The sequence below is a fragment of the Oncorhynchus masou genome, chromosome 29, assembly GCF_036934945.1.
Source record: "Oncorhynchus masou masou isolate Uvic2021 chromosome 29, UVic_Omas_1.1, whole genome shotgun sequence".
Taxonomy (NCBI): domain Eukaryota; kingdom Metazoa; phylum Chordata; class Actinopteri; order Salmoniformes; family Salmonidae; genus Oncorhynchus; species Oncorhynchus masou.
The window spans coordinates 44,119,675-44,141,131 of record NC_088240.1 but is presented as its reverse complement, the minus strand read 5'-3'; the positions used below and the strand labels follow the sequence as shown (position 1 = coordinate 44,141,131).

At 41.5% G+C, this 21,457-nt stretch overlaps 1 protein-coding gene across 6 annotated transcripts in view; it reads right to left on the bottom strand.

Moving 5' to 3' along the window:
• The window catches only part of LOC135519887 (solute carrier family 35 member F5-like), a 99,876-nt gene that overhangs the window by 60,864 nt on the left and 17,555 nt on the right, over positions 1-21,457 (bottom strand). For 3 of the 6 annotated variants that reach the window (XM_064945087.1, XM_064945089.1, XM_064945088.1), the window contains exons 9-17: positions 16,798-16,879; positions 16,486-16,573; positions 16,329-16,393; positions 15,903-16,007; positions 15,492-15,651; positions 14,445-14,535; positions 13,678-13,835; positions 13,253-13,353; positions 7,874-10,137 (exon numbers count right to left, since the gene is read on the bottom strand). In XM_064945087.1, the coding sequence (XP_064801159.1) occupies positions 13,272-13,353; positions 13,678-13,835; positions 14,445-14,535; positions 15,492-15,651; positions 15,903-16,007; positions 16,329-16,393; positions 16,486-16,573; positions 16,798-16,879 (831 nt within the window). In that variant the 3' untranslated portion in view covers positions 7,874-10,137; positions 13,253-13,271. Of the gene's footprint in view, positions 1-7,873; positions 10,138-13,252; positions 13,354-13,677; positions 13,836-14,444; positions 14,536-15,491; positions 15,652-15,902; positions 16,084-16,328; positions 16,394-16,485; positions 16,574-16,797; positions 16,880-21,457 lie in introns of those variants that run through there. The other 3 variants (XM_064945090.1, XM_064945091.1, XM_064945092.1) reach the window with 2 other exon arrangements.

Here is a 21,457-nt window from a genome sequence, read left to right as displayed (position 1 = left end):
TGTCGTCAAGCACAAAACCTAACACAATGTTGAACAATGGAAGCAAAAACAGAGTTGACAACCCCTTTACACCATTTTGCAGAATGTCAGTGTGAGCAGCGTGAAATACCTTATCCTTAAATTGATTGTGTGATTGTTCAATATCCAGTTGTTGACAGTAAGGATATGATCTTACATATCCTCTGCCTTTGGGGACAACTTTACCAGGGTGCAAACACCAAGCACGCCAGATTTGTACCTTGTCAGCTCGGGGATTTGAACTTGCAACTAGTCCAACACATCAACCACTAGGCTATACTGCCGCCTCAATATTCTGGATTGAATTGCTTACAGTAATGAAGGATTGGCCTGGCTATTGCATCTGAGGAACAAATCAAGAAGACCTTTGTACTCTTCAGAATCCCACTATTATCTTTAAAGTAATGAGTTTTGGGCTAAATCGCAACATTCACAATAAAAAGGTTTTAAAAACGTTATCCATTCTTGGTTTTTCTGGGCCAAACCAAAGTCCTGCAACCATCACATTTTCTTTCCGATATATGTAAGGCAGTTCATTTATGGTAAATTGAAAGGGACAAACTGAGTAATTTGAGGAGTTAAAAATGGGTACTCCATCACAGCTCCAGGTTCATGTTAAATCATCAGCAGATAGGCTCTTGTCTTTCAGTAATGTCTAGTACATCTTGCCATCCATGACATCCTCGATATCATATTCCTCTTCCTTCACTGTTTTTCTCAAAATATCTATTCCATGGATCTCCAGTGTATCTCGCAGAAGGTCCCTCAAAAGGTATTGACAAAAAGAAACGTTTTGTTTCTCTGATGAAAGACGTTCCACAGTGTGAGCAATTTGTGCCTTCGGGTTGTTTTTCTAAGTAATTTTGGCATTCATCACAAAATAAACGAGACAGCTGTCAGGGATGGATTACCCCAAAACTTTTTCAAGAGATATTTAGATGTTGGAACAAGCAAATTCAGCAAGACAGTAGGTCTATCAGGGCAGTTCCAGTCAGGTGATGATACAGAACAAAGAGCATTATTGCCATAAGGCATTGCCCCTTTGTTACTGATGCCCCAGGGTATTTATTTATCCGTTATTTTACCAGGTAAGTTGACTGAGAACACGTTCTCATTTACAGCAACGACCTGGGGAATAGTTACGGGGGAGAGAAGGGGGATAAATATGCCAATTGTAAACTGGGGATTAATAGGTGAATGTGATGGTTTGAGGGCCGGATAGGAAATTTAGCCAGGACACCGGGGTTAACACCCCTACTCTTACGATAAGTGCCATGGGATCTTTAAATGACCTCAGACAGTCAGGACACCTGTTTAACGTCCCATCCGAAAGACGGCGCCCTACACAGGGCATCAAAGTACCTGACACGCGACTAAATCATCATTAAACTCTAAATAATCAGAGCCGTGTTGATTGGGGTTTGTAAGTAGCTAACGTTAGCTGGAAACTAGACACTGAATACAAAACACTGACAATGTACCATCTAGCTAACAAGTTAACTAGTTACTGTATCTAGCTAGCAGATATACAGCTAGTGTATAAATACCAGTAACAGCATAGCTAAGCAATTGAACACCCCAAGCAGTAATATGGTTGTAGCTACATTAAACAAGAAATCTAGTTTTCTAGAGCTCACACCGAGCTAAGGCAATATAACAACAACAATACCTTAATATTCCTGCTTGACCTGATCTGTCAAGGAAAAGTTTTCATCACGCATCCATTTTTTTATATGGTCCCCTTATCCCTCGGACTGGAGGCATTTCTTACAAGGGTAAGCAAATTAACTAATTGTTGAAAACTGCTTGCATTATGTCAACTGCCTATGAAACGGATTCCGTAGCTAGCAATAAAAATAACGTGCCGGCAAAGCATAAAAGGCGCCAAGCTCTACATAACTAAATCGTGCGCATGGGCAAAATTTTAAAAACTGGGCGCGAGCAAATAAAACAACGGTTTACTCTCAGTTTGCACTTTGCAGCAGAAGCAAAATGTCACCAAAAATGTATGCACTTGTGGATAAAAAAAAAGATGGGACATCAGAAATTGTTCCAGTGGAAAATATTGAAGAGTTTGATGTGACGTGCGACAATCGTCGTGGAAATATTCAGTCAATAATATTTTTCAAATACCGGAGCATGTGAGTTCAAATGGGCTTTTATTACAGAGTAATATAAGCCAAGCTGGTTCATGAAAACAACTGCCTTTCTAGCCTTGGCACACACTTTTTACACAGGTTTCATCCTTATGTCACACATAGTAACTCCTCTTTATGTTAATGATTCATCCCCTCTGACATTTAGTCACCGTTATCTTTTAGCCTTGCACAAATTTTAGTTTGGTTTCACATTAGGGCATGGAAGCTTTAGAGCCATAGCAATTAAACAAAAAATAAATAGGCATGTTCACTCCCAAGACAGGTGCATGTCTAATGGTGCCTAATGACCTTTATACACATACAGAGTGCACTTATTCTGCTGACCACACATGTTCTGGAAAAGTTCCCAATAGGTGTAACCACAGCAACAGTAAATATTAGGCCATAGCACTGGTACAGAAATAAACAGTCATGTCCAGTCCCCAGACAAGTGCATGTCTAATGGTGTCTAATAACCCAGACACACATATGGAGTGCACTCATCCTGCTGACTCCTCTGAAATGTATAATGGACACATATGCACTGGAAAATTTCCAATACAATTTGAAAGAATGTATTGTTAATTGGCAGCGTGCGGGGAAGAGATATCCCGCGTTTGTCATGGCTCTGGATGGTAAGCTAACTAGCTAGCTAACATTACCCAGATAATGACACAGTATAACGTAGCTAGCTAACAATATATGGTTAATGTTATCAATTAATAGACATTAATATATGGTTAATGTTATTAATCGTTAATGTTATCAAAGGTTATACCACCAAGACATTGGTTATAACAATAACAACTAATGTAGCTAACGTTAGCTAGCGAAGTTATCACTTAAGTACACTAGTATGTGTAGGTAGCATGCTAACCACTGGCTAGTTAGCTGTTCGGCAGGCCGATCCAACGGCTTACTAGCTGCTAGCTTACTAGCTGCTGATGAATAAAGTTGATGCATTAAAGGTGAATTTAACCCTGTCTCATCTACTTAATACTAATCACTAATGTTAGCATAACACTTTGTCATAAAAATCTGATTTCTCTTCAACACAACCAAATACATTTAAAAACTATATTTCTGTGGTTAATAATTATGTCTGAAACATCTCCAATCATTGAGACTAAAAAACACCACAAATAGTGTAAATTGCTGGTCTTTAAAAAATGTTGCCTATTCATGTCTAAATTTGTAAGCTTTACAAAGAAACTTTGTCCTTTCAGGCCAGACCTCAAAGTGACACAGAGAGTGAGGACCTCACCTTAGTTGCAAAACAGAATATGCAAATATAGCTAACCATGAAAACTTTCAAATAAGTGAACTCAAAAGAGAAAATGCAGCACTCAAGACAATCTCTCTCTTTGATTGAAGGTAAGCATTCCTGTGGATGCTCCCACAGAATATTCTCACCCTGCATGCAAGTCCAGGTTTAGTTTGGTATATATCCATAGATGTCAAATCAAAGTTTATTTGTCACGTGCGCTGAATACAACAGGTGTAGACCTTACAGTGAAATGCTTACTTACAGGCTCTAACCAAGTGCAAAAAAGGTATTTGGTGAAAAATAGGTAGGTAAAAAATAAAAAGGCAGGCTATATACAGTAGCGAGGCTACCTACAGACACCGGTTAGTCAGGCTGATTGATGTAGTATGTACATGTAGATATGGTTAAAGTGACTATGCATATATGATGAACAGAGAGTAGCAGCAGTGGAAAAGAGAGTTGGGGGTTGGGGGCACACAATGCAAATAGTACGGGTAGCCATTTGATTACCTGTTCAGGAGTCTTATGGCTTGGGGGTAAAGACTGTTGAGAATACTTTTTGTCCTACACTTGGCACTCCGGTACCACTTGCCATGCGGTAGTAGAGAGAACAGTCTATGACTGTGGTGGCTGGGGTCTTTGACAATTCTTAGGGCCTTCCTCTGACACCGTCCGGTGTAGAGGTCCTGGATGGCAGGCAGCTTAGTCTCAGTGATGTACTGGGCCGTACGCACTACCCTCTGTAGTGCCTTGCGGTCAGAGGCCGAGCAGTTGCCGTACCAAGTACTGATGCAACCAGTCAGGATGCTCTCGATGTTGCAGCTGTAGAACCTTTTGCGGATCTCAGGACCCATGACAAATCTTTTTGGTTTCCTGAGGGGGAATAGGCTTTGTCATGCCCTCTTCACAACTATCTTGGTGTGTTTGGACCATTCTTGTGTGTTGTTGATGTGGACACCAAGGAACTTGAAGCTCTCAACCTGCTCCACTACAGCCCCGTCGATGAGAATGGGGGCGTGCTCGGTCCTCCTTTTCCTGTAGTCCACAATCATCTCCTTAGTCTTGGTGACGTTGAGGGATAGGTTGTTATTCTGGCACCACCCGGCCAGGTCTCTGACTTCCGCCTTATAGGCTGTCTCGTCGTTGATCAGGCCTACCACTGTTGTGTCATTTGCAAACTGTGATACTGTGATTAGGTTCAGTTGTAGGTGTATCTGTGAGTAGGTGCAGTTGTAGTGTCTACCAATTGATAGTTGAATGCATATTACATGTAAGTGTAATGATAGCACATTATGTTCTATATTTTCAGAGTTGCCAGGTTTGCTCCACGAGGTGAAAAACCTAAAGAGGGAGAGAATGAGACACACAACTTCAAAGGGTGTCTGTGTGTTTGGTTTATGCATGATGACCAGAATGAAGAGTAGAGATTGGGAGTAGGAAAGATGAAAGGAGGTGGTTGAATGAATCCCTATTCACCTTCTCGAACTGTCTGTCATATTGTGTGTTCCCAGACATCATGGCTAGTGGATCCACACCCATCTCCAAAACTCACATTGTGTTTCCTCTCTCACCAGTTTCTCACCGTGAGTGTGTTTGGTTTAAGCATGATGATCAGAAATATGTGGAGTAGAGATTGAGAGTAAAAAATATGATTAGAAGTTGGAAGGTGGTGGTTTAATGAATCTGTATTAAATCTCTTGAACTGTCTGTCATACTGTGTATTCCCAGACATCATGGCTGGTGGATCTACACCCTTCATCCAAACCCCAAAAGCAGCACTCCAAGACATAGCCGTCACAACCCTACGAGACAGCATGGTAGGGTGACTTGAGCTGTACAGCGGGGATGCAAACTAGTCACAATTTGAATACAAAAGCAGGTGTATTAACATTGTAACAATACAGCATGCAGAAATTGATTGTATGCTTGTGCAGTTTTGCTTAATTTAATGTAAATGTTTAATGCATATTATAGTGCAATCATTATTTTTCTTATAAGTATGCAAAACATATTCACGAAACTATTTCTCATTAACTACTAAAACTATCTAACGGAGTACAGCAAGCAAACAACTTGAGTCATGGCAGAAAGGACGACGAGAATGGTTTTATAATTCAAATACATTTACTTAAAGGGGTGGTTCATCGAAAAATACTTTTAACCTCCTTAGAACATTTGCTTAGGCATTAGCCTTTACCAGAGACCGTGTTTAGGCTAGTTGGATCAGTATTTAGAATTCTACAATTATATTACAAAATGCAACATTTACGATTTTATCTAGAATGTATGAAAAACTATGCATTTATCCTCACTTTATGCAACAAATGTTGTCTTGTTATTGAATTGCCCAAGAACAATCGGTTTTGCTTTAAAACATGTTACAAAAATCAACCTACTAGAGCTAATATTTTATTCAGTTTGTGTCATCTGGTTGATACAAATCTTTGAAATAAGAGGAAGCGTAAGTAAGTTCTGACTCTGACCCAAGTCGCGGCTTGGCGCAAATTAATCGAAAATTACTTCCTGGATTTTAATGAAAAAATGACCGATATCATTTGGGAAATATTAGGCTAGGTAAATATTTTAGGAAAGTAATCTTATTCCTTCAAGAATACTATAGTATATCAGAATATTTCTATAATAATCTTATAGGATCACTATAACATTGCTATAGTTATTGCTATATTTCTACTATAAGAATGCTATATTCTATATTATGTCCGAGTGAACCACAAGTTTTTGTACGTTTTTTTTGTTGTTATATACAGTGGGGCAAAAAAAGTAATTGGTCAGCCACCAATTGTGCAAGTTCTCCCACTTAAAAAGATGAGGACTGTAATTTTCATCATAGGTACACTTCAACTATGACAGACAAAATGAGGGGAAAAAAATCCAGAAAATCACATTGTAGGATTGTAAATTAATTTATTTGCAAATTATGGTGGAAAATAAGTATTTGGTCAATAACAAAAGTTTCTCAATACTTTGCTATATACCCTTTGTTGGCAATGACAGAGGTCAAACGTTTTCTGTAAGTCTTCACAAGGTTTTCACACATTGTTGCTGGTATTTTGGCCCATTCCTCCATGCAGATCTCCTCTAGAGCAGTGATGCTTTGGGGCTGTTGCTGGGCAACATGGACTTTCAACTCCCTCCAAAGATGTTCTATGGGGTTGAGATCTGGAGACTGGCTAGGCCACTCCAGGACCTTGAAATGCTTCTTACGAAGCCACTCCTTCATTGCCCGGGCAGTGTGTTTGGGATCATTGTCATGCTGAAAGACCCAGCCACATTTCATCTTCAATGCCCTTGCTGATGGAAGGAGGTTTTCACTCAAAATCTCACGATACATGGCCCCATTCATTCTTTCCTTTACACGGATCAGTCGTCCTGGTCCCTTTGCTGATAAACAGCCCCAAAGCATGTTGTTTCCACCCCCATGCTTCACAGTAGTTGTGGTGTTCTTTGGATGCAACTCAGCATTCTTTGTCCTCGAAAAACACGACGAGTTGAATTTTTACCAAAAAGTTATATTTTGGTTTCATCTGATCATATGACATTCTCCAAATCTTCTTCTGGATCATCTAAAAGCTCTCTAGCAAACTTCAGACGGGCCTGGACATGTACTGGCTTAAGCAGGGGGACACGTCTGCAGGATTTGAGTCCCTGGCGGCGTAGTGTGTTACTGATGCTAGGCTTTGTTACTTTGGTCCCAGCTCTCTGCAGGTCATTCACTAGGTCCCCCCGTGTGGTTCTGGGATTTTTGCTCACCGTTCTTGTGATCATTTTGACCCCACGGGGTGAGATCTTGCGTGGAGCTCCAGATCGAGGGAGATTATCAGTGGTCTTGTATGTCTTCCATTTCCTAATAAATTCCTCCCACAGTTGATTTCTTCAAACCAAGCTGCTTACCTATTGCAGATTCAGTCTACCCAGCCTGGTGCAGGTCTACAATTTTGTTTCTGGTGTCCTTTGACAGCTCTTTGGTCTTGGCCATAGTGGAGTTTGGAGTGTGACTGTTTGAGGTTGTGGACAGGTGTCTTTTATACTGATAACAAGTTTAAACAGGTGCCATTAATACAGGTAACGAGTGGAGGACAGAGGAGCCTCTTAAATAAGAAGTTACAGGTCTGTGAGAGCCAGAAATCTTGCTTGTTTGTAGGTGACCAAATACTTATTTTCCACCATAATTTGCAAATAAATTCATTAAAAATCCCACGTGATTTTCTGGATTTTTTCCCCTCATTCATCTTTTTAAGTGGGAGAACTTTCACAATTGGTGACTGACTAAATACTTTTTTGCCCCACTGTATGTATAATACTATTTTATAGTAATCCTATAGTACTTTTTCATAAGGGAAGAATCACAATTTAAAAAAATCTTACAATCGGATTTGGAAAAATAGCACTGGAGTCATACCAACTAAAAAAACAATATTTGAGACAAGAATGAAAATCTTTAGTTTTAATAGTGCTGCATAACATTAGAAAAAGGACGTATGCAATTTCACCAAAGACTCTTAAAAGAGCCTGTGATGATAGGGTAAACTACGATGATCACACTTAGATAAATCTGCATACATCTTTTCAAGAGACCCGTTAATAAAAGGACAGGAAATTACCAAAACAAAATCTGATTGGACAGAGGAAAAAGACATCCTTCCACCAAAGTACCTGAGAAAGAAAAAACAAGCTTCTTACGATATACGCACATTCCGTAAGAACCGATGAAAACAATACATTTTTGAAAACGTGTTATATATATATACACAATGCACTTATGTATCTGGCACCTCGCCCATCAATAAGAGACTTCAACATGGATGATATGGGGGAAAATCTGATAAATGTTTAGATAGGAAACAAATGATCAACTTTCATAGGATGTATAGTTCCAGAGTGCCTGGGTTTTTCACAAGTAAAAATAGGCTACAGGAACCACATGTATTAAACAGCCAAATACATCTCACAGCTGGTTTCCTTTGCGCAAGAATCATAGCTGATGGTAATAAAAGCTACTGGCTAGGGTAGATTGTTATTTATTTTTTTACAATGTGAAAGTAACAACTGAGTTGGACAAAGGTAAAAACCTGCAATTGAGGGGCTGAAGTTTTTTTTCACTTTACAAGGCAAGTTATTACTTCCTGCAGTTAGCTCAAGTCATAAAATGTCTTCCACAATGGGTGCTGGGCAAACACTCCATAAAGTTCTGTACACAGGTTGACAGCTGGTGGAATAACATGATAACATGCCCTTTGTCATTGTGTACATCAAGGGTTACAGAAGAGACAGTTCACTTTAACTGATCAAACATGTGTTTAAGTCAAATAAAATCATCAATAGAATAAGGGTGAGTGGGTGATTGATTTGCATTTCATGTGCTGATCAAACAAAATGTGTCTAAAATACAATTGTTGGACATAGAAACTCTATTATAGCATAGACTTGTCAGTTTTCAACAGGTGAAAGATATTTAATCAAATCAGGTCCCCATTCGTGGCTCTGCAACACACCCAAAGTGTTATGAGTAATCTCAGATGCAATAACATTTTCTTTTTAAGACTATGGGAATCTAATTGGATGAAAAATAGTGCTTCTGGAAAATCCATGTACTTGGTCTTAAATCCTTTTTAGTGTCATAACAGTCAAGACTTTAAAGAACAAAAAACATTGGAGTAAACCATTTTTCGGAGAACATGAAGGCTAGATACTCAGAGGGTCTTTGTAGTAGTCATTTTTCAAAATACAAACTAAAGTAAGAATACATAATTCGAATTTCATGGCGTAGTACAGTATTTACACCTGTTTTGAGATGGTTACTGTTTTCGGTTGGAAAGGCAACAGCATTATAACTTCTGTGGAGCAGCTTAGCTTAGTCGAGGGGTTAATGTCAATTCCCATGCTAACACATACAAAAGGCTTCATCACAGTTTGCCTTCATGATCCAGCATTACCTGGCTGCCAGGGGCCAGAGATGGAGAGATGTAGAATATGGGGGAGAAATCAAATGCGGTAGTTCATAGGCTGTAGTGCAGTCTCCTTATCTGAGACTGCTTGTTCACAGGAACTGCTTCTCTGTGTCTCAAGAGTGCTGATCAAGGGACAGATCCTCCCTGTCGATAAATCCTTATTCATTATGATCGAAAAGGCAAAACTAATCCTTTATCAATACTTTAACTCTGTGACCATTTGTGAATACGCCCAGATCTCTACATCAGATGTCACCTAATAGCCTGATGATCAAATCCATGACCAACTTGTTCCACCCAAACTATTTCTACATTAACGATAATTAATTTTGCCTGCTCCCACACCTACTCCTGTGAACAAGCAGAGACCCTTTCATTGTTAGAAATTGCTGCCGCTGGAATAACAACCTTGCTCTTCTCCTTATAAAACCACTCTGTCCCTTTATTTAAACGTGTACCAATTGAAGTGGCCATAATGAATCATTGATAAAAGGCCGGCACCTTCAGTACCATCAAGTTTTTCTTTTTACACATCCAACACAGCAAAACACACAATCTCAGTCAACAACGAGTCGCATCAACACTGTACAAAGTAAAAAGAGTTCATCTTGTAGAGATGGAACGTCAACTCCACACTGCAGAGAATAAATCGTTTGAATAAGACGCACTGGACGTAGTTCAAAGTCTCTGATTGGTTGCTTCAAGATTGTCACTTCAGCATGCCGCTCCGCACTGTATTCACGATCTGGTGAGAGACAGGAAAAGGTGAGCGTACACCTTGTTTTTCTATTGGAGACAGATGTTTGCAGGTCTCACTGACTTATTCTGATATAAAAAGGGAGATCTGAAAGACATCCATTTCATGTGCCTGTTGTTCACATATTTTTTTATCTTGCCGATATCAGGTCGTTAGAGGCCCCAGGGAGGGTCTCAAACGCATTGTGACTAAAGCGGTGTTGCCTATCTACCGGAAGTTGATGCTGTTGCTATGCAACTTCTTGTTAGCTTAGCTTGTTAGCATACAACTTCATTAACAATATCCATTGAGAACACACAACTATACCACTTAGCTAAGCTAAGAATGACGTGAATAATCAAGTCAATAAACGCTGGGTAGTTCGATAGCATATAGTTAATATACTGGTAAGTTCTATATATTAGTAGCCAACTAACGTTAGGACGGTATCTAGCTAACATACCGGTACATAAAAGCAACTGCTGTAATGATATGCTACGTGCTTCGTAAGGTTAGAGAAGTTAACAAATTAACAAACCAATAAGCATACTACATACTCAATTTACGTCACAAATAGAACAGTTAGTGCAGTTAGTATGAGTATTCAAACACAGCTTTAGTCATCATTGCTATGAAAACCACTGACAGCCTCCAGCTGGTTGCGTTGAGAAAAAAAAAAACTTTGCTACATAATCATCAGCATAAATCCAGCAGAATACTAGCTGCATGTCTACCTTGGTAAAAGGGGGAGGGTATTTATCAGACAAATCCTCAATAGTCTGGAAGCTCGGAATAAGTACTCAATGGTTGGCTCTAATACAGCATTCACCAACAGCACATCTACGAGACACCATGTCTTCATTTAAAATGTATTGAAAACCCTGAAAATGGAAAACTAATTACATCTTTTCACATGGTGAAATCCAGATCCCTTGGAGTAGGTGGGCGATGGTCTTATCTAAAATATTTACTTGTCCTTCCTGTCCTTCCTCTCTCACTCAATACTGTCTAAACATTGAAGTAGATAAATGCACAACAGATGTTCAAAGACAAAACAAATTACATGATTATAGGAAGTGAGTGAATCCAGTGTTTTCCAGATGATAAGTGGCAAATATCCTTGGACAAATAGAGGAGATTTGTGTCTTATCAAATTAAATGTTAGTCACATGAGCCGAATACAACGGGTGTAGAACTTACAGTGAAATGCTTACTTACGAGCCCCTAACCGACAGAAAGTAGTATGTACATGTAGGTAGGGTTAATTAAAGTGACTATGCATAGATGGATGACGAGTGGCAGTGGTGTGGAGAGGGGAGGGGGGTGTGGCAATGTGAATAGTCTGGGTAACCATTTGACTAGATGTTCAGGAGTCTTATGGCTTGGGGGTAGAAGCTGTTTAGAAGTCTCTTTGACCTAGACTTGGAGCTCCGGTACCACTTGCCGTGCGGTAGCAGTGAGAACAGTCTATGACTAGTGTGGCTGGAGTCTGACAATTGTTAGGGCCTTCCTCTGACACCACCTGGTATAGAGGTCCTGGATGGCAGGAGGCTTGGCCACAGTGATGTACTGGGCCGTTCGCACTACCCTCTGTAGTGCCTTGTGGTTGGAGGCCGAGCAGTTGCCAAACCAGGCAGTGATGCAACCAGCCAGGATGCTCTCAATGGTGCAGCTGTAGAACCTTTTGAGGATCTGAGGACCCATGCCAAATCTTTTCAGTCTCCTGAGGGGCAATAGGTTTTGTTGTGCCCGCTTCACGACTGTCATGGTGTGCTTGGACCATGTTAGTTTGTTGGTGATGTGGACACCAAGGAACTTGAAGCTCTCAACCTGCTCCACTGCAGCTCCATCGATGAGAATGGGGGCGTGCTCAGTCCACAATCATCTCCTTTGTCTTTATCAGATTGAGGGAGACGTTGTTGTCCTGGCACCACACAGCCAGGTCTCTAACCTCCTCCCTAAAGGCGGTCTTGTTGTTGGTCAGAGGGCATAGCAGGGTTTTTTATACGTTTCCAGGTTAGGGTCCCGATCCTTGAAAGCAGCAGCTCTAGCCTTTAGCTCAGCGTGGATGCTGTCTGTAATCCATGGTGTCTGGTTGGGGTACGTACGTACGGTCACTGTGGGGATGACGTCATCAATGCACTTATTGAAGCCAATGACAGATGTGGTGTACTCCTCAATGCCACTGGAGGAATCCTGGAACATATTCCAGTCTGTCCTGTAGCTTAGCATCTGCTTCATCTGACCACTTTTTTATTGATCTAGTCACTGGTGCTTCATGCTTTCATTTTTGCTTGTAATCAGGAGGACAGAATTATGATCAGATTTGCCAAATGGGAGGGCGAGGGAGAGCTTTGTATGCATCTCTGTGTGTGGAGAATAGGTGGTCCAGCTATTTTCTCTCTGGTTGCACATTTAACATGTTGATAGAAGTTAGGTAAAACTGATTTAAGTTTCCCTGCATTAATGTCCCCGGCTACTAGGAGCACCGCCTCTGGGTGAGCATTTTCTTGTTTGCTTATGGCGGAACACAGCTCATTCAATGCTATCTTAGTGCCAGCCTCTGACTGCGGTGGTATGTAAACAGCTACAAATAATATAGATGAGAACTCTCTCTGTAGGTAATGTGGTCTGCAGCTTATCATGAGAAACTCTACCTCAGGCGAGCAATAGCTCAAGACTTCCTTTCGATATCGTGCACCAGCTGATGTTTATAAAAATACATAGACCAGACGGTGTTGTTCTATCCTGCCGGTACATCGTATAACCAGGCAGCTGTATGTTGATATTGCTGTCATTCAGTCACGACTCCTTGATGAACAAGATGTTACAGTTTTTAATGTCCCGTTGGTAGTTTAATCTTCCCAATAACTTGTCAATTTTATTGTCCAAAGAATGCATGTTTGCGAGCAGAGTTGAAGGGAGTCAGGTTTATTATTTATTACTGTGCCTATGTTTGTGTTGCTTCACAGTCCCCACTGTTCCATAAGGTGTTTTTTTAATCTGTTTTTTAAATCAAATTTTACTTCTTGCATGTGGAATAGAGTTCCATGTAGTCATGGCTCTATGTAGGTAACCTCAGATTGTAACAGGACATAGAACAATTTAATTTGTGTCTCCTTACCCTGTGACTGGCTGGTGGATCACGAGCAGAAGCTTTCATTGTCATGGGAGACAGTGTGTAAGGGAATAAGGCTTTCACACTGTTCACTGTCCTCTGGCAATCTGAGGGAAGAGGCCATGACCATGATCATAATCACTACCTGAATGGGAACAACTAGCATTCAGATAAGAATTCAGTGCAATCACAATACATCAAATTAGCGCCATAAAAGCAAAATAATTTAAAGACAATCCCAGCAAGCCTAACGGCAACTAACACTATCCATTGTCCTGGATTCAACGGGGCACATTTCAATTTGGGCAAATTTAAGTGTGTGTGTGTGTGTGTGTGTGTACACAATTACTGTGAAAGTCAAACCTTACAAAGCATTGGCCAAGTAAACAGTAGGCAACAATACAAAGAGTAGCAAGTGTTTTTCCCAGTACCTTTGAATCCGATGTTTCGAGCGGCATATGAAGGCAAACACTCTTCGTAGCCCCACCATGACGGGGTCCCAGTTGTTGTAGTGGCATAACAGAGTGGCGATGAAGAAGGAGAGGAAGACGGGAACCGCTCCAGCGAAAAACAGCCAGGAGAAACTCACCTGGGGACCGAAATATAGCAATAAAGAATGTGATAGCTGCTTATATAGTACACCTATAGATGTACAGCAAGTGCCAGCTGCCTAACAGTGGGTCAAAAACATTCCAATACTTGCAATAAAGCTACATGTATAACAATCACCACCATCTCAGAAGGGCGGCTTCTTATAAGATGAGTGCATTGTACTTGAACTTCAGTGTTACTAGCTAGCATGTCATGTATTTATGAAATGAGAGTTGTTGACTTGACATCTCAACAGACTGGATATCCAACATCAGAAGCATGGGAGTTTTCTAACTATTGGCACACAAAAAAACATGCTATTTTTAAACTTCAAATGATGCTATATCCCATGCAGTCTACGAAGGGAATAGCTTCTAAGGCTTCAAAGTTAGATCCCCACAGACAGACAGACAATGCTCACTCATAACCTTGCTAGATGACACCCTGTCATAAAATTAATTACGCTAAGTGCCATGTGACAAAGCATCCATCACAAACCAATTCCACTTTATTTGACCTATAAACTGATACACCACCTTTGGTAGAGCAGCCATGCTCAAGGGTGTGATGGCAACAGACATGCAGTAATAATAGTGCCCCCTCTTACCTTCTGCATGCATATGTCTGCTATGATGGACAGTGGGATGGTGAGGCTGAGGGCCAGAGTGCCTATGAGGGAGGAGGTGAGGAAGCAGCCCCTATGGAGAGAACACACAACATTATATTGAACACACAACAAGGTTGCAATTGAATCAAATGCAAAAATACTCCTCTTACGCAATAAATAAAAATGTATCACTTGGCATAACTCTGCATATCACACTATAGCCCCATGGTCACCAACAGGTTGATCTCCTACTGCGCTGGCCAATCGGATTGCTCAAATCACCGTGCCTACAGCTTCCACGACCAAAATTGGATACCAGCCTACTGAAATTTCATAACTTTCAAAACCATGACCAGAGAAAGACTGTTCATGAATACAGCAAAGAGCTGCTGTTTTTAGGAGTGCGTTCATGTCTAGGTTTTTATTCAGTCCCATCAACACTTTTTATTCAACATCATTACATAACATGCTTCTCCATACTTCCACTCATGCTGCAGCTGCAATGAATGAGGAGCCAAGTGTATCGATAGGCCTGCGTTTAAAAAAAATATTATTATCAGCGTGTCATGTCTATTTTAATATTGAGGAATATTTCACTTTCTTTGGTCATAGGAACAACATGAATCTGTGCATGACGCAGATGCGGTCTGACTTGAGTTTCACCATCAGGTGGAAGACGGTGTCCCCTCTCTCTGGTCAGTCTCACCAGAGGAAAGGAAGGAGAGAGCAGGGACTGTGAGAAGCGGACCCTCTGCTTTTTGACTGTGAAAGTGATCTTGACTGGTGACCACTGCTATAGATAGAGTGACCAATCTTAACCCGAGATATGTGTGGGTAACTTACATTCTGGTGCATATCTCCCATTCACCTCAATGCATAACTTACGTGCAAGTCCAAGTTACGCACAAATATATCATTTTCCGATTCAAGATACATGTTTCTGCACAGTGTGTGTTTCTGCAGTGTGAATAGCAGAGTGGACAAGGAGTACATATGCGGTCATTCAATCAAACCAATCAATCCATTCATTCATCAACCGAGACGCACCAGAGCCAGAGGAACTCGGAGAGCACAGTGCCGATGAGGCCGTTGATGAGGATGTAGGTCCACACTAGCTTGCTGGGCAGCTCAAAGGCCTCAAAGCCTGTGTAGTGAAGCACAAGGAAGCCTGGCCATAGGAGGAGCAGGTTGAACAACCCCACAAATCCTAAGAGACACAAATAAGAGAAGATGACAACTTTATTAATACTGATGTGTTGACATTTAGTGTTATTTGCAGGTGAAAATGTTATATATTACATATTACAAACATTTAATTGAATATAATTACTTTATACACAATTCAGGATCATTATATGGAGTTATATCAATGAAAAGAGCATATGAAAATCAGCAACAGACCAAGCTGCCACACCTGACTCTAGTAAGATGTTTAAGACCTAACTATGATCTACTTACCAAAGAACATAGGGATGTCCAGCTTGTCCTCCCGGTCCACCTTCCTCTTGATCATGACGATGTAGACCGCGTACAGCGCAGCCCCAGCCACCGACCACAGGGAGCCTGAACATGACACGACTTCATCATGTTATGCTAATTTACATCCCCTTTCTCATGGTTACTCTCCAAATTTTTTTTTCTGCAATAAAAGCAAACGTGACATCGTGGTATGGCTTGTACGTCTAGAGATGATTTCATGCTTAAATAATACATTGTATTTATATAGCACATTTCTAGGACACAAATCAAGTACAGTACAAGACATGACAAATACACACAATATGAAGAGGGATAGAAAAGTAACCGGAGGAAGGAAAAAAGACAAACAAAAACAGGTTTTGAGGAAGGACATTTATCTGGAGCACTTCTTATCTCCATTGTTACCTGTAGCACCTTTCCCGTCGGGGCTGTCCATGCTGGAAAAACTGACCAGGGCCACTCCTCCCATGCTATGGGGAAAGGGACCAGACAAACAATGTAACTACAGATAGTAGTAAGAAGCCAGAGTAACTACAATTATTCAGCTGATGTCATGGCTTACCACAGAGCCACAGCTAAAAGCTTGGACAGAGTAAAGCGGTCACTGCTGTTACTGGGAAATACGGCCGCCAAGATGAGGGTGAAGAGACCTGGCGAGACAAATACTAGTGAGAATACCAACAACCTGTACAAGGTAACACCCATTCTGTTTACTAACAACGTAACATTTCTTTGCAACAAGATTTTTACAAAGGAACAATAATGACATTTTTATTTTATTTTAAACATCCATGTTTTTTTTGTTTTTTTTCCTATTGTAAGATCCTACATGTACAATTAGCTGAGTAAAGTCATATTTAGTGTACGGACTCACCTGAAGTGGAGGACAGAATGTTCACTATGGCAACCGGAGTGTCAGACAGGGCCTCTTGGTAGGAGAGGTTGGCCAGGAACCACTGAGGGAGAGCAGGAGGGGGATACGGGTCAGCATGACACACTTCTAATATGTACCAAATACGGTAGATTGACGATTACTCATGTGTGTAGTCTTCCCTTAGCTCTGAGTCATTGCTCATGTGGGAAATGAGTGATGATACAAAGATTTGTTTACAAGCGCAAAGTTTGTAAGATAAACGAGTTCAGGAGTCTGCATGCATAATGTGTTATTTTACACTAATTTACACTATTCATGAAGGGCAAACCCCAAAGCCATGACTTGTTGTTGGGGGGGGGGGGGGGTCATTCCACCTCAAAAAGCACAAGAAAGAGGTTAGACACCCGCCATCTCAGATTGTTCTTAAAAATGTTTCTGTAGTTAAGACTAGCATTCCAAATCAAATCACATTTTATTTGTCACATACACATGGTTAGCAGATGTTAATGTGAGTGTAGCGAAATGCTTGTGCTTCTAGTTCCGACAATGCAGTAGTAACCAACAAGTAATCTAACTAACAATTCCAAAACTACTGTCTTATACACACAAGTGTAAGGGGATAAAAAATATGTACATAAAGATATATGAATGAGTGATGGTGCAGAGCAGCATAGGCAAGATACAGTAGATGGTATCGAGTACAGTATATACATATGAGATGAGTATGTAAACAAAGTGGCATAGTTAAAGTGGCTAGTGATACATGTATTACATAAAGATGCAGTAGATGATATAGAGTACAGTATATACGTATACATATGAGATGAATAATGTAGAGTATGTAAACATTATATTAGGTAGCATTGTTTAAAGTGGCTAGTGATATATTTTAAATAATTTCCCATCAATTCCCATTATTAAAGTGGCTGGAGTTGAGTCAGTGTTGGCAGCAGCCACTCGATGTTAGTGGTTGCTGTTTAACAGTCTGATGGCCTTGAGATAGAAGTTGTTTTTCAGTCTCTCGGTCCCAAACTTTGATGCACCTGTACTGACCTCGCCTTCTGGATGATAGCGGGGTGAACAGGCAGTGGCTCAGGTGGTTGTTGTCCTTGATGAACTTTATGGCCTTCCTGTAAAAATCGGGTGGTGTAGGTGTCCTGGAGGGCAGGTAGTTTGCCCCCGGTGATGCGTTGTGCAGACCTCACTACCCTCTGGAGAGCCTTACGGTTGTGGGCGGAGCAGTTGCCGTACCAGGTGGTGATATAGCCCGACAGAATGCTCTCGATTGTGCATATGAAAAGTTTTAATGCTTTTGGTGACAATCCAAATTTCTTCATCCTCCTGAGGTTGAAGAGGCGCTGCTGCGCCTTCTTCACGATGCTGTCTGTGTGGGTGGACCAATTCAGTTTGTCTGTGATGTGTATGCCGAGGAACTTAAAACTTACTACCCTCTCCACTACTGTTCCATCGATGTGGATAGGGGGGTGTTCCCTCTGCTGTTTCCTGAAGTCCACAATCATCTCCTTAGTTTTGTTGACCTTGAGTGTGAGGTTATTTTCCTGACACCACACTCCGAGGGCCCTCACCTCCTCCCTGTAGGCCGTCTCGTCGTTGTTGGTAATAAAGCCTACCACTGTTGTGTCGTCTGCAAACTTGATGATTGAGTTGGAGGCGTGCGTGGCCACACAGTCGTGGGTGAACAGGGAGTACAGGAGAGGGCTCAGAACGCACCCATGTGGGGCCCCAGTGTTGAGGATCAGCGGGGTGGAGATGTTGTTGCCTACCCTCACCACCTGGGGGCGGCCCGTCAGGAAGTCCAGTACCCAGTTGCACAGGGCGGGGTCGAGACCCAGGGTCTCGAGCTTGATGACGAGCTTGGAGGGTATTATGGTGTTAAATGCCAAGCTGTAGTCGATGAACACATAGGTATTCCTCTTGTCCAGATGGGTTAGGGCAGTGTGGTTGAGATTGCATCGTCTGTGGACCTATTTGGGCGGTAAGCAAATTGGAGTGGGTCTAGGGTGTCAGGTAGGGTGGAGGTGATATGGTCCTTGACTAGTCTCTCAAAGCACTTCATGATGACGGAAGTGAGTGCTACGGGGCGGTAGTCGTTTAGCTCAGTTACCTTAGCTTTCTTGGGAACAGGAACAATGGTGGCCCTCTTGAAGCATGTGGGAACAGCAGACTGAGATAGGGATTGATTGAATATGTCCGTAAACACACCAGCCAGCTGGTCTGCGCATGATCTGAGGGCGCGGCTGGGGATGCCGTCTGGGCCTGCAGCCTTGCGAGGGTTAAAACGTTTAACTTCTTGAAACTCCCCATCCCGGATCCGGGTTTGTGACTAAAGCCTCAGGCTCATTAGCATAACGCAACGTTAACAATTTCTGAAAATCGCAAATAAAATGAAAATAATGCGTCTGCTCTCAAGCTTAGCCTTTTCTTAACAACACTGTCATCTCAGATTTTCAAAATATGCTTTTGAACCATAGAAATTGACTAATTTGTGTAAGAGTATGCAAAGCTAGCATAGCATTTTGAGTAGCATTTAGCACGCAACATTTTCACAAAAACCAGATAACCAAATAAATAAAATCATTTACCTTTGAAGAGCTTCTGATGTTTTCAATGAGGAGACTCTCAGTTACATACCAAATGCGCAGTTTTTCCTGAAAGCGTCTGTGTGTAGGAGAAATCGTTCCGTTTTCTACATTGCGTCTGGCTACCGAAACGAACCGAAAATTCAGTCACCTACAACGTAAAACTTTTTCCGGATTAACTACATAATATCGACGGAAACATGGCAAACGTTGTTTGGAATCAATCCTCAAGGTGTTTTTTCACATATCTCTTCATTGATATGCAGTTCGTGGTAGCTTGCTTTCCTCTCTGTATCCCATGGAAAAATACTGGCAGGTGACTTTTGCGCACCAATTTCGGCGCAGGACACCGGGCGGACACCTGGTAAATGTGGTCTCTTATGGTCAATCTTCCAATGATCTGCCTACAAATACGTCACAATGCTGCAGACACCTTGGGGAAACGACAGAAAGGGCAGGCTCATTCCTCTCGCATTCACAGCCATATAAGGAGACAATGGAAAACAGAGCCTCAAAAATCCTTGTCATTTCCTGGATGCCATCTCATCTTGGTTTTGCCTGAAGCTCACGTTCTAGGGCACGCACAGAGAATATCTTGGTATTTCTGGACACGTCAGAGTGTTTTCTTTCGAATGCTATCAATTATATGCATAGTCGAGCATCTTTTTGTGACAAAATATCTTGTTTAAAACGGGAACGTTTTTCATCCAAAAATGAAATAGCGCCCCCATAGATGTAAGAGGTTAAATGTTTTACTCACCTCGGCTGCAGTGAAGGAGAGTTGGCATGATTTCGTTGCAGGCCTTGTCAGTGGCACTGTATTGTCCTCAAAGCGGGCAAAAAAGTTATTTAGTCTGCCTGGGAGCAAGACATCCTGGTCCGTGACTGGGCTGGTTTTCTTTTTGTAGTCCGTGATTGACTGTAGACCCTGCCACATACCTCGTGTCTGAGCCGTTGAATTGAGATTCTACTTTGTCTCTATACTGCCGCTTAGCTTGTTTGATTGCCTTGGAGGGAATAGCTGCACTGTTTGTATTCGGTCATGTTTCCAGTCACCTTGCCCTGATTAAAAGCAGTGGTTCGCACTTTCAGTTTCACGCGAATGCTGCCATCAATCCACGGTTTCTGGTTTGGGAATGTTTTAATCGTTGCTATGGGAATGACATCTTCAACGCACGTTCTAGTGAACTCGCACACCGAATCAGCGTATTCGTCAATGTTGTTGTCTGACGCAATACGAAACATATCCCAGTCCACGTGATGGAAGCAGTCTTGGAGTGTGGAATCAGCTTGGTCGGACCAGCGTTGGACAGATCTCAGCGTGGGAGCTTCTTGTTTTAGTTTCTGTTTGTAGGCAGGGATCAACAAAATGGAGTCGTGGTCAGCTTTTCTGAAAGGAGGGCGGGGCAGGGCCTTATATGCGTCGCGGAAGTTAGAATAACAATGATACAAGGTTTCGCCAGCCCTGATTGCGCAATCGATATGCTGATACAATTTAGGGAGTCTTGTTTTCAGATTAGCCTTGTTAAAAGCCCCAGCTACAATGAATGCAGCCTCAGGATGTATGGATTCCAGTTTGCAAAGAGTTAAATAAAGTTCGTTCAGAGCCATCGATGTGTCTGCTTGGGGGGGAATATATACGGCTGTGATTATAATCGAAGAGAATTCTCTTGGTAGATAATGCGGTCGACATTTGATTGTGAGGAATAAATCAGGTGAACAGAAGGATTTGAGTTCCTGTATGTTTCTGTGATCACACCACGTCTCGTTAGCCATAAGGCATACGCCCTTGCCCCTCTTCTTACCAGAAAGATGTTTGTTTCTGTCGGCGCGATGCGTGGAGAAACCAACTGGCTGCACCGACTCCGATAGTGTCTCTCCAGTAACATTTTGTTGAAATATAATTTGATCCCTGAGAAATTAAGCAAACTGATCGCACCCAAATTGGCCACTTTAAATATTAGGATTCATATAATATTCAATACATTAAAATAACATCCGATTTGGACCTCCAAAAAATTCTAACAATGAGTAAGACATGATAATTCCAAAATAAATGG